General features: G+C 54.3%; 2 protein-coding genes across 2 annotated transcripts; both read right to left on the minus strand.

The window, feature by feature from the left end:
- Positions 1-2,627: 2,627 nt before the first annotated feature.
- CH63R_00443 (C2H2 finger domain protein) lies at positions 2,628-3,902 on the minus strand (the record flags this gene model as incomplete). Its single annotated transcript, XM_018295418.1, has 2 exons — positions 2,628-2,755; positions 2,831-3,902. The coding sequence occupies 2 exons, from the start codon at positions 3,900-3,902 to the stop codon at positions 2,628-2,630; spliced, it is 1,200 nt and encodes a 399-aa protein (XP_018163780.1).
- Positions 3,903-7,985: 4,083 nt separating this feature from the next.
- On the minus strand, positions 7,986-8,612 carry CH63R_00444 (uncharacterized protein; the record flags this gene model as incomplete). Its single annotated transcript, XM_018295419.1, has 2 exons — positions 7,986-8,223; positions 8,455-8,612. The coding sequence occupies 2 exons, from the start codon at positions 8,610-8,612 to the stop codon at positions 7,986-7,988; spliced, it is 396 nt and encodes a 131-aa protein (XP_018163781.1).
- Between the last annotated feature and the right edge of the window lie 5,097 nt (positions 8,613-13,709).

The following is a 13,709-nucleotide window of genomic DNA, read 5'->3' on the forward strand; positions in this document are numbered from 1 at the left end:
CCCTCCTGTACCTGCTACGCCATCAGTCACTTCATGGCGAACATGGTCTAGTGCCATCGTGGACAGATCTTCTTTCAGACTCCGTAAGCTACGTAAACAACTCCCCGTCGCTGCACATGTTTGACACAACAGACCACCCGCTACGTAACTTCAATTTCCTCCGTCCCCGACTCCATTTGTCTCTTTCCCCCCTCTCCCCCGCCGCCCCGAAACGCCGCCCTTATCATGGCGAGTCAAGCCCGTTTTCCCTTCTAGCCGCCCTCCGTGTCGCCGCATTCGATTCAGTTGCCGCAACGGCGCCTTGTTCCAAAACGATGTTGCCGCTGGTATGTCCCGCCTAGCCGACCTTGGCCGTGTAACAGTGTCAACGTCGCGCCTCTGGTAGCCTCGACTTTCACAATACCTTTGCATATGTGCCTGAACCAAGCTCGAGCCCCGTGACCATACTTGCTTCCTGAGTGCATGTCGCGTACCCAGGGCAGTTTGTGAGTGCGTCTGTCTGTCCCCTCGCGTGCCGAATGCAACTCGCGATGATCGCCTCCCGCCAGGCAGCTTTTCCCATGCTTTTCGCATGGACGCTCACACATGCACAACACCCCCTTCTCAGAGATCGACGCGGCCTCTTTCCCCTTTTCCCGGCTGGGCCCCTATTCTATGAGCCACTGACCTTTCAATCATGGCGCTGCAAGCCTTCACTGGAACGATCACGCAGACCCTCCCTTTACACCTGTTCCTCTTATTGGGTCGTCATGTACATGCCGTACCAGCCATAGTCGACATAGCTCCCACCCCCAAGGAAGCGATAAGGCGAGATGTGTTCGCTACTACCAACAGCGACCCAATCCAAGGCCTACCATGTTCAGTAGCCGACATGTCATCGCCAGAATTGACCAGGACGCACGCGAGAGGTGGCGACTCGGTGAGAGCCGAACACCCCAAGTCCCAAAGCCACCCATCTCATCTCATCCTACTCCCACTTACCCCCTCAACTGCGGGGAGATGCATACATGCGATGAGATGGCAGGTAAAGTGAATCCCATCTCGAAGCAGGCGTGTGAGAAACCTCCCTCGTGCTGGCCTCGTGGCTGTGCCCACCCTCCCCCCCCCCCCCCCCGGCCTGTTTCTTGCGCCATCTATCTGATGCTCGGCCACCTGCAATAAATCGATCGAACCTTCCCATCGCGAGTAGTGATGCCCTCAAGGCCACACGTCCAACCAGGCAGCTCGGCGAGCGTTGTTGAGCTGCCCGGCCAGCTCCGCTCTCGAACCAGGTGGCCTGGTCCTAGAGTTGTCCATATGACGAAATTGCTGGCGGACACCTTGTCGTTATGTTCATCATGCGGGTGAGTAGTATCGCAATCACAAAGTGCGGGTAGGCAGGTATTGAGTCTGTTAACTTTGTTCTCCGCACTAACTATTATTTTACACTGACGCGAGAATATGTACGATTTCCATATCCGGTGATATTCCCTACAATCCGCAAGCCGGTTTCCATATCCTATCCTGCTGCCACTGTCGTCCGTGCCTACTTGCAAGTTTCACTAGGTATGGTCCCTGGTAGTAGCAACAACAGTAGATAGAACACAGGAAACAAAAGATCCAACCCCCAAACGATACAAACTAGAAAATGCACATAATAGCACTTTGTAGTGTGATGGGTATAATCATCGTGTGGAAAAACTAATAGTACAAGTCACCCTTTGCCCAGTCCCACCAAGAACGTGATGGCAGTTGGGTGGAAGGGTTCCGTCATCTCTAAGAGCCCTGATCAGAAAATCAGAACGCGCAGGAAAACGACATGAACGCGCAAAAAAAATAATTCGCGGGTGAATCAGACAAAATGCAAACCATTATCCGTTCAACGCCGAGTGTGAGGGTATCGCCAGGTCCTCCGTGACCACTTGGAGATTTCCTTCCTCTTTCGAACATATGCGATATCTGAAAAGCAGTAGAACATAGTCCATCCAAGCACCAACCTGTCCCGACTCCAGTGAGTAGCGTGTGTTGTGTAGTGTGGTGTGGACTTATGGAATCGACAGTGAAGTCAATAGCTCGGGTGCTCCTTTTCCTTCGGCATATCCGTACCTTCCTTCTCGCGCCTGGTCGAACCACTCAGACGCCAACTCTGCGGCATTCGCATTCGATCTGGGCTCCGCGGGCCCAATGGTGTCGCGACCAAATAAACAAAAAAGATTGATAAAAAATTCCAGCATATCATAAGACACCCCTTTTATGACAATGAGCCGAAAAAGACAACCCGCCCCGCCAGTTCCTGTGCCGTCGCCCGACTTTTTTGTCTTCGTCTCTTTCGCTCGCAGATATATGGATATTAAAACGAGGGTAGAGAATGGTATCGTGTGAAAATATGATGAAAAATGCGGACCGTCTAAAAAGATATTGGAAAAGTTAGGAATGATCCGGTTGTCGGCCATTCCTATGGAGGTAGGCTGCAGAAAGTCCTGATTGGTGTCGAGGGTGAATTTGGATCATGACGAGAACTGGGAAAATTCGTGATCTCGTACAAGGCCTCATTGTAGACTGTTCCGACAGTTCGAAACTGTTGCCGCAGACTTGTTTTGTTGTACAATTCGAGACTGCAGCGTCTGAATCTGCGAATGCTTCGATTTTTAGTCCGAGTGATGGTCTTCCGAACCGGCCTCAGACCGGGTGTCGCCTTTGTGGACCTTTTTGTGTCTACGAAGATTTGAGACAACAGAAAAGTGACGACCACAGCCCTCGACTTCACAAGCAAAAGCTAGAATTTGTTAGCATAGGTCGGTTATTGCACAGCGACAGCTAGATTATTCTGTCTTGATGGAGTGGAACCTACGCTTTTCGCCAGTGTGGCTGTACATGTGCGTTTGAAGAGAAGAAGGGCGAGTGAAGCGCTTGTCGCAAACCTTGCACTTGTGCTTCTTCTGCGTGCTCGACGACACCTTGGAACTGAACTGACCCATCATGGACTGAGGGGCCGGGGGGATTTGGGGGGCCATGAGGCCGTGCGGTCTAGGAAGAGTCCGAGAGGTCACTGACTCGATGTCTGATCCAGCGGTAGAGTAGTCGCTGACAGAGTCGGCTCCGTAGTAATTGCCAAATCCGGAAGCAGAGGAGACAGACGAGCTGGTTGAATGCGTCGAAGGAAAGCCATATGAGTCTCCAGATGCCCTGTCACTGCGGGCACCGTAGATGTTACGGGGAGTCTCTTGGCTCATGGCGAGCATGCCGTGGCTTGCGTCAAGAGCATCAGCAAAGCTCCGTCGCTCATCGTGGTGGTGTAGTCCTCTGTTGTTAAAGTCAATCATTGAGTTGCGATGGGGCCGAGCCAGGTCATTGGGGTCCGAGATGCCGACCAAGGAGGTTGAGGGTACTGACGAGTGAGAGAATCTCCTGGAGTGTTCGGGTTCCGGGGCGAGGGCGAAGGTAGAGCGCATGGAGGCGGGAGCGTAGCCCATCGTCTCATATGGGGTGGGCGATGCCGTGTATGAGCCGTTCACGGGAGATGCGGCGGTCGCATAGGGAGCATCACCGTAGGCAGGAGCCGAAGTGGCAGCCATGCGGTTGATACTGAGGATATCTTGAGGAATGGTGAGTAAGTCCGTCCTAGGCAGAGGGTCTGCCATGGGGAGACTACCTGCTGAAGCCGCCGTCACTGGGATCTGACCGTAAGAGCCCAGGGACGAGGTATTGCTGCTGGTGCTAGTCCTAGCAGTGTGTGACCTCTCCAGACCCAGACCGGAGCCAAGGCCGTGGCCAGCGTACAAGCCCTGAGGGGCTTGCGGCGACGAGGTGTTACCCCACGGGTTGGAGAACTGGGGGGAGGCGGATGAGTGTGCGTAGGAAGACATGTGGTCGAAGGTGTTTAGGGGCCCGAATCGCTGCTGGGAGTCTAATGTCATGGTCATGATCGGTGGTGGTGTTGATGAGACGAGATGACGAAGTAGACCGTCAACTAAAAGATGGGTGTGGTAGGTGTTGGTGTTGGGCGAGATAGCGTTCGCTGATCAGATACGAATGCAACGACTATGGTGTTGGAGAAAGTCAAGTCGTAACACGGATCAGATAGAACTGGATGATCCCGTGGGAGTTAGGCAGGTTGAGGTTGGGGGATCAGCGAGGTTTAAGTGCGTGCTTGTGGACTACTGACACACGACTATTTGAACCAGTTGAGAGCTGAGACCAATCGTTTGGGCCGACCAGGCAAGAGTCGTGTGAAGCTTGTTGCACAGTTGCCAGCGGGACATGGGAGGAGTGTGGAGACCGCTTCTCTGCAGACAGCTGTGACGACTCCGACTCAGAGTGATCGACAGCGCCAATATCCCGTGGGAAAGAGGCCGAGGCGGACAGGGTTGGGGGCGATTAGGTAGGGTAGCAGGCTGGTTCAGATTGGGACCGGGGTCAGGCTGAGGAGGAGCCTAGAGGAGATAGAGGAGGAGAGATGGAGGACCGGGTTGTGGTGTAGACCAGCGAGAGCGGAGCGGGTGCGCGGTAGTGCGTAGCGTGGTGTTGAACGAGGAAGTTGAGTGGGAGAAGAGATGGTGGCCCGATTTTTTGACAGGACGACCAGGAGGAAAGGAGGAGGCCTGGAGTACGTCCCTGGGACGAGATCGAAACGGGACAAAGATCTGCGGTGTCGAGTACGGTTTGGTGAAAAGCCTCGAGTTCAATTGGGAGAGCCGTGACAGGGACCCCAGGTGTTACTCAGTCGGCGCGTTGCAAAGTGCGGACGGCTCTGAAGCCAGCGGGGAGGGACGATGGATGGATAGATGGCGTATGTTGGTGGTGGTGGTTTCCCCCCTTTTTTGCTTCCCTGAAGGTTCTTTTTCTGGGAGGGGCAGTGTAAACCCTTTTTTTCCCCCCTTCCTCAGTGCCCTCGAAGACTCTTGCTTTGGTTCAGTATCTTGTCTTGATGTGACGAACCGCACAAAAAAAAGCACGGGGCAAGTAGGCAGAGCAAAAAAGAAGGCGGAGCGCTTCTAAAAGGAGACTTTGGAGTAATGCGTCTTGGTGGTTCGGTTTGAGAATGGACGATGGAGCTGTTGATCTCTGATGATGAGCGTTCAGAGAATAAAATTGGGTCAAGATGTAGAATTGGCAGAGATTTGATGGGGGAGGCGAGGGAACAACGCTTTTACATCTTTGGTGGTTCCGGGAAGGAAGGAGAGACAAGCAGATGAAGCTATGATGTCGATTTACCTGGTGCTAGAATACGTTGTGTGGAGCGAAAGAGTGGAATGGGGTGGGGGGTGCGGCGGGTGCGGATGACGAGGGGTGTGATGCGTAAAAGAAAAGAAAAAGAGAGAAGGGACGAAGGGTTCAAGTGTTCGGGGTAGGGTCCCGTTAGTGGGATGGATGAGATGGGGGTTCGAAATGGGGGAAGGAGAGAAGGAAGGGATGCTGAAAGGGATGGACAAGGACTGAGGTGTGTTTAGGAGGAGAAGGAGGAGTGCAAGGGCCAAGGGAAAGTGGGTATAGCCCACCCATCCGTCCTAAGCCAGGGAAGACGAAGTGGATACACGCATTACACGCGCTCTCTTTCTCTCTCTCTCTCTCTCTGCCTGCGAGGAAGGTAAAGAGGTAGAGAGTGCTGGGATACCTACACGACCTACAGCGGACTTGAGCGAAAAGGCGCCTTGTACAGTCAAGGTCATGCCAGCGCGGCGCAGGTACTGGCTAAGGCGGGACGGACTACCGGTCGAAAGCACGGCTGTCGACGCCTCAACCACGTCCCGTCTCAAGTACCCCAGTACGTCGAGTATACCTACTACCTCAAGCAAGGCCAGCACGCGCGAGCACCGGGTCCCATCCGCTGTCCGCACTGGGCTATACCAACAATGCCAAAGTCCACAAGGTACCGGTATCTGTCTCTCCCGCTCGCCATCGCCTCTAGCGCAATGCCACGGGGATGGAGGGGCAGGAGGCCCAGGAGGACCTCTGTTCTTCGCCCTATCTCACTTGCTCGAGCAGTAAAACTACTTTTTGCAAAGACAAGTCCATCAACACTAAGTTCAGAGCAGCGTAGGTAAAGCAGGGCGTCGGCGCGTGCAGATACGTATTTGCGCCTCCCTCCACGCAAATAAAAACGCCACCGATGATGGGCAAAGGGCACGGGGATGAGGCAGAGCAAGGGGAAAGGAACGGGGAGGGGTGGTGCTGATGCGTGTGCAGTACAAACAGAAAGCTGCGGTATAGGTACTGAGGCAGGCAGACTCCTCTTGTCTCGCGCAGCCGCGATTATGCCAGTGTCATTTCGAATGTGAGGTAGGGCGTATGCATGTGTGATGCGTGCGGTCTTTTCTTAGGTATTCACGCCTGCTCCGGTACGTAGTGAGGAAGGGGGATGTCTTGTCCGGAGATGGAATCACCCGACGGCGTACGAGCCATGAGTTGATCAATCGCTACTTGATGCCTGTAGAGATGGGATATGCAGGGTCTTGCAAGAGACGAAAGGAGAGAGAGTGTGTGTGTGAGAAAAGTGCCCGACTCCTGCGAGCCCTTTTCAAACTCATCCACGCAATCCCGATACGTAGCCCAGCATCATATCCAGATTCAATCAGGGCTGCCAATGGCCGTGGTTTGACTCGGAACGGCGCTTGCTCGCATACTCGCCACCAAGAAAGGTTTCCTTGGGCTGAGATGGATGCCGCGATAGCTCAGAGCGGCATGGCTTCGGGGGCCGGGGTAAGGAGCAAGGGCGAGAGAGTGTGGCGAAATATGTTTCCGTGCAACGACTTTTTGATGGCATCCTTTTTGTTACTTTGGTTGCAAAGGCTAAAATGGCCCGACGGCAGCACTAGTTGTGTTCCGTCCCGACCTCAAGAAGAAGGATGGGCGAGGCGGTCGGTCAGGCTGGATGGGCATCACACTCGGGAAGTGTCAAGACGATGTGAAAGTAAAAAGAGTGGAGGGCGTACAGAAGATGATGGCGAATGCCACCCGTACTCCGCTGGTGAGTGCTGCAGCAACGTATCACAGTTGGAAAAAGGACAGATGCAACAGGATTGGCTGGTTTTAGGTCCTCTCTGTGGCTCACCCGGCAAGCTCAGTGTGAGAGGTCCACCAGCTGCCAGCATTAGATGGATGGAGTATTTGTGTTATGTTTTTTTTTGTCGTTGCAATAGGCGCAATGCGTCTGCCCCCCCTCTCTTCTGGTGCTCTCGTTTCCATCTTGCGTCGCTCCCGTTCGCTTTGCTTGCGCCCCCCCTCCCCCTTCCCAATCGAGTTCAACGGCATCCTGGTGTAAATGCTCTGTAGCCGGGGATCGAAAAATGAAAAACATAAGAGAAGAAAAACACAAGGGTGGGTGGGCTCGGAAGCAAGGCAGTGTCGTTTGGGAGGGCGGAATGTCACGTAGGGGTGAGCCCGAAGAAAGGAGCATAGAGGGAGGGGAAGGGGTCGTTAGACGATACCGAGTAGCTTCTTCGCTCCCACCCCCCCGCCATCATTCATCCCCTCGAAGCCTGTGAAGAAAAGCAACCGCACACGCTGATGTCGATGAAAGCGCCAAGAGAGAAAAACCTGTGCCCTCGACGGTCTCTGAGGAAAAGAGCAAGGGCATTCAATGAACCGGGGGAAATGAGTGGAGCTTGGGGTGTGCGAGAAATGCAAAGTCGAGGCGGTGTGTGCTTAATTCGGAAGAGTGGATACCAGGCATCCTTCGACAACACCACTGACGTAAGGTACGTTGATGTATTGATGCGTTTCGAGCAGGGGGGTCACAAGATTGAAACAACCTCCACAGTGCCCACAACCGGACACTGCTGTCATCAACTGGCAATGACAACAAGGGAACGAGATGGGTTACGGGTCACGGGTCACGGGGGAAGGGGAAGGGAGGGGGCGGCTTGGGAGTTGTACCCTAAGTTGCTGGAGTGAAAAGACGATATAGAGTGAAGTGGATGGGGAGCCGCCATTTCGACCGCAAGATGAAGCACCAGAGAGGCCCGAAAAGAAGAAGCAGATGAGGCGCTAAAGGCGGACGCGACAAGCTACGTACCGCGTGCCTTGCCTGCAAGACTCGGCAGAAAATGACACAGCGTGACAGTAAGGAAGGGTGTTGTAAGGCTGTCCCTGTCGCCGTCTCTGTCGCCGTCCCTGTCGCCGTCTCTGTCGCCGTCCCTGTCGCCGTCGCCTTCGCTGTCGCTGTCGCTGCCTCTGTCGTGGCCCCCATCACCCAGTTCCCACTCCTCTCTCCATGCTTTTTCGGAAGGGGAAATAACCTGGGCCCTGCAACAAGATGAGTGCGGGCGGTCTTTTGAATGAGAGGGTGTTGCTGGAACCACATCGCAACCATGACTTTGAATTTTGGGCAACAAAGACCGAATAGACGGCCGGAGACGAAAGCGTTCGGACATGTTGTCGTCATACCATGGCATCTCTGATACTCAATCATCCCATGTCTGCAACCCATTCCCCAATCCCACTCGACATGTGCGACTGGCTGCATGCTGTACATACCCGTACAAATTGCTAACACTTGATCGAGTGTCGACTTGGAAGTCATAGAAACAGCCACTGAGCATCGTAGGAGGGAAGAATGGCCACCTACCCCGACCCGTCGCAGTTGGGTGATAGAGGCGGGGATGGGTGTAGGACGTGTAGTAAGTTGGTGGCATTGCAAGACCCTTTTGCTCGAACAACCGCCGTGTTAGTGCCTGTGGCTGCTGCCACTTTATCCCTTCCCCCGCCCAATTCTTCCATTCAGCCTTCGTACTTATGTGCTCCGTGTAATGGTTGGTATCAGGTCGTCCAGTGTCCAACAACTTGGGCAGGCATCAGACGGTACCCCCGGTGGCAAATTTTAAGGCTGGCTGTTATCAAACCGCGACCTATGCGCCGAAAATGTGCGGGCGTACATCGTAAGTAGTGCATCCGGGGACCTAGAGGAAACCGTTGCATGTATGACGCTGGTACCAGCTTACACCTCCAGGATAGGGTCTGCGGTTCGTGCGATGTTGGGGGGGGGGGGTCGAACGTGTCTGCGTCAAAGCATGACGAAGGTTGGACGAGGCGCGGCGCCCGGTCTACGACTTTACGAGACAGCCAGTGGACTTTGATTGACTGACTGACGTAGGTAGGTAGTGTAGAGGCTGGTGGTTAGTAAGCTGTCCCCCCTCCTCCGTTTCTTCCGGAATCAGGATTCCTTCCGCTCGTGTTTTGCGGCACACCAAAAAGACCGTGGGCAACTGGCCGTGTTTGTGGCCGTTCGAGCGGTTGTCAGAGTTCGATGGTTGTTCGGCCACCCAGCCGGCCAGGTACCGCTTGCCAGGCTGGCTCAATAATTACATCAACGATCCGGGGTCCCCTCGATCACCACTGCCCCTCACCCATCCTACAGGCTACAATGGTCTTCCTAGGTGACAGCGCAACACATGCCATGATTCTGCCCTGCACACATTCAGCCCCTCTACGATCTCTTGTCCTCGCGGTCCTGAGGAACAAGAGCCGTCCGCGTCGCCGCGCTCGCAGGGGACCCCACCCTCCACTGGACACCATCAAACCAGATGGTTAACTACGCCAAGCATTCTTTCATTTCTCACCAGAACTTCCCTATCCTATTTGAACATATCCACAATGCCCCAAACGATCTAGATACACAGCGGCGCTTGTTGGCTGGGGCCATCTTTCCCGTTGAAACCGCCTGTATATCGATGCAGGCGATGGCAAACCGTATCCGGGGCTCGAGCTGCACCATGGAGAGTGTGGTGTTCGTTCAGCTGATACATGCACTCCCTGTCGCTTTTGAAAGGGGTCGTTGAACACTGTACAGCCTCCAGAGTGCGTAGTAGCGCAAGAGCTTGTCTCGCGGCATCTCGGATCTTGAGGCCTGAGGTCGAAGTACAGATATGCAGGTGTGGTATGGCAAACAAATCTCTCCTCTATCCCCGATGCGATGAGTGGCAGGGGGCTGGCAGGAATGGAGGGAAAAAAGGAAAGGATAGGATTGGGAAAAGAAAAAGAGGAACCCGGTACTTGATCAAGGACTGTATCCACATATTCGCAAGGATATGTGAGAAAGTTCAAGGGAGCTGATCCACCGTTCCTTTTCTGGGAGATGACGGATGATGGGAGTGGCGCCGCGCTAGCAGCCATTCCGCTGCAGCCAAACAACGACAACTACCAACAAGCGCTCTCAACCCACACTAGCAGCACCTGACGCTGTGCAACGTCAACCACTTGTTAACATGATTAGTTCTTCACCCATGAACAGTATCGCGATGCCAAGACTGAGAGTGCGGAAAGTTCCTCCTGCGAGCCTAGCCTAGCCCGCCCTCTTTCCACCGCCCTTGCAGACTCCAGAGACTGACCGGGGCAAACGGGGAGATGTTGACGAGCGGTCACCATGGGTGTGTGTGTGTGTGTGTGTGTAGCAATTTGTCTATTGCAAATGGCTTCTGGCACAGTCCCCTAGTGTCGTCTAAGTGCTTAGTGCGCAAGCTGGACCCTTATGAGCGCATTTGCTCCTTTGCATTGCAACGGTCAAGACCAGCCAATAGCCACTTGCCTGTGTTTAACCCGGTGTCGCCAGCCGTCGATGCACTTCTCGTAGAACACCCGTTGCATCAGAAGGCTTGGATTCTGCATCCTCTTGTCTCGACGAGACTTGAAGCCAGTAAGTACTGACTGCCCTTGGCCACTAAACGTCTGTGCCAAAGGAGGCGGGCCGATTCGGTCCAGAGGCGCACGTCTGGTGGAATCATTACGGAATTGCCCAACCCTCCTTTCGAGTCTCGTTGCTAGCCACACAATCCTTGATGAACCTTTGTGGCAAAATATCATCTGCCACAGTAACCTATTGGGGACCGCCCTCATTTGGCCCCCATCCAAATACGGGCTCCCTGGAGACGATAACGAGAATCCATCTTCTCAGTGACGGACATTTTCGATCACGACCTGGGTCCTTTGGGAGATGGCGGTGGGGGTTCGTGAGTTCAAAGATCACCTGTCAACTGGAGACCCTGTAAGAAAACCGGGCTTGCGTTGTAGAGTTCTGTTCGGCAATAAAATCCCCGGACGTTACTTGGTTAGCCTCCAATGTGTAGTTCCGCAGAAGATCGGCTAGGGATAGCCCTGCCTGATGTACCGCCGGTTTAGGGGAATGACCCAATAAACCTTTCCTTGACAGCCGACAGACCAGGTATAGTTGGATGAGGATGGGCCGTCGCGGGAGGTTTGGAAGGCCTCAACAGCCTCTGCTGGGTCAGTTTTGCAGTTCTTTTCCCAAACAAGATGATCAGAAGGTGTTGTTTTCGGAATGAGCGAAATGGGATATGCGGAACATGGAGAGTTGCAACCGGGTTCTTTGAGATTGGCCCCAGCGTTCATCTCATATCAAAGCCTCGCTATACCCCATTAGAATGAGATGCAATTGACAGTAAGCCCGAAGAAGACACTTGAAACGCGCTAGACATGGAATGTCTATGCCCAAAGAGCTGATAGCTGCACTTCTAAGGCCGCCGATGAGCCCGGGGGGCCGGGGGGGCCGGGTTGATAAACAGACTTCAACCTCTGAGAACGTGCCAACCAGCCAACGTAGCGGAGACTCAACAGGCCTGTCATCGCTGATCCAGTAGTTTCGAAATGGACTCGCCGACGGGGCTTGGAATTTGATATGATGACCTGTTGTCGCTGGGAGTGGGACATTCCAGTAGGAAAGCTGCAATGCCAGGCAACTGACGGGACCGTGCTCTTTTAGCTGAAGAGGAACGTGCTCTGTCCGGGTAGTTGGGGACCCGGCGGTGGTGGGCCTAGGGGGCCATGGAGGATGCCGCGCTCGTCCCTGGATCAAGCAGGTTGCCCGCCAATTGCGAGAACGGTACGGTGTTCGGTGAACCACGGGATGACAAAAGGCTGCTCCCCGGAATTTTGGGCCGCCAACGGCACTGAATAGGGCCGAAAGCACGGAGAATTCCTGGAGCCGACAATGAGGTGCAGTCGAGCGTGGAGGGCCACCTGATCCAGATACCCGAGGTGATGACGGCGCCGATCACTGCCCAGAGTCTGGCGGCGGTCCGGCACCTGACTGATCCTCTCGCTCAAAACAATTGCAGGGTCGCCTCGAGGGAAACATTCCTTTACCGGCTACAGTCTGTAGACAATCTGTTTTATTACGGTCCAAGCGGGTAAGCGGGCTGCCGGCCTTGGGCGGCATCAGAGTGGGTATTTCCAAGCTGCCAAAGTCGGTGGTCATGGAAGAGTGAAGAGGTACCCCACAATGCAGCGGGTGCAACGCTGGTGGTGTATTAGAGTTCGGCCAAAACGCGATGGCGAGTTGACCCTCGAGAACGGTATGCAGAAAGTTGCGTATCGTGGGGTGGAAGGCGGTGCAGCACCGCAGGCACATCGCGGCAGCTGAGTACGAGGAGCTCATCAAAACAATTCTTGGCAGTCGATTAATTATGAAAGGAGTACTCCGTACGTCCAAAGGGGAAGGGGGCGCCCACTCCAACTAAAGTTCGAGTGCTGTCTGTTGTATGGTTGCGTGGGCATCGCAGCGAGCGAGAGCGGACAAGAGAAAAGGGACTTGACCATCAGGGAGACCCTTGCTCGTTGAGTTGACTAGGGAATGTCTCAGAATCGACATGGATTCCCCAAAGGCGGGTCTTTTTGTCGTTTGAAGGCAATCAAGCACTCCAGAGAGACTCCAGACAGCGTCCTTGGCATTGAACTATATGGAGACGCTACGCTGGATAGACTGTAGCGTGCTGTGCTATCCTTACTCGCCTGCAGCCCGCAGTGGGGAAGTGCCGATCATGGCCATTTTTGGTGTCCTGCAGACGGGCCGGCCGTGCCAGCCTCACTTTGTCGAGTCCAGTGCCTGGAGTGCCTGGGGGGTACCTGGGGGTGCCTGAAGCACAGAGTACCATCGTGTTCAATTGTTGTCACTGGAAGCGATTAGGAAGGCTCAATTACAGCGAGGAAAGGCCGCAAGACGTCAGTTGTGGGCGGCGGTGGCAGCAGATTGGGGGATACACGCTGGCCGTTGACCGTTAATCGTTCGCCTCTCGGCCTTTGTCGTACTCTCAGTATCCATACAAGGCCCGGCAAAGAGCATGGACAGCATACCCAAGGACGACAATAAGAGGGTCTTGCATGGTATTGATGTTGCTGTTGCGTAGTCACTCGAGGCCATGCGATTCGAGAAACCCTATGAGCCGGCATTGACCCTTGTAGGTTAATCAGAGCGCTGTAGCCAGATAGATGGCCAGCAGTGGGTTCATGCCTTTTCCATTTCGCAATTTAGCTCTCGCATTCTGCGTTGCATCGGGAATAATGGAGCAGCAGTTCTGATGTTGCCAGGCAGAATCCGGATTTGTTTAAGAGGGTGAATGTCCGGGATGTGAGGCGCGAAACGACTCCTCCTTGGTGGTGTCAATGTCGTGTAGGATGATCAGTGACGGTACGAAATAGCTGGGAAGTGACCAGGGGATGATGAATGATGGACTCCTGGCTGGAGCATAAGGTCCTGCAGTGCGCTGCCGTCCTATCATCATGTCCATATCACTCTCGTGTCCGGCATTCATGGGACCCGAGACCCATCTGTGAAAAGGGGGGGAGGGGGGGGCAGAACTAAGAGGTCTTCAAGTTCATAGTTGCTCAATGCCGTGAGATCGGTTGTGTATTTTGTGAGCATTTGGCGTGGGTAGAGCGGATGACGGGCGACGCGCGTAAGTTGTTGCAGACATGCGGTTGACAGCCGGACGCCCTGAGCG

This window comes from Colletotrichum higginsianum, chromosome 1 (assembly GCF_001672515.1).
Source record: "Colletotrichum higginsianum IMI 349063 chromosome 1, whole genome shotgun sequence".
NCBI classification, from domain to species: domain Eukaryota; kingdom Fungi; phylum Ascomycota; class Sordariomycetes; order Glomerellales; family Glomerellaceae; genus Colletotrichum; species Colletotrichum higginsianum.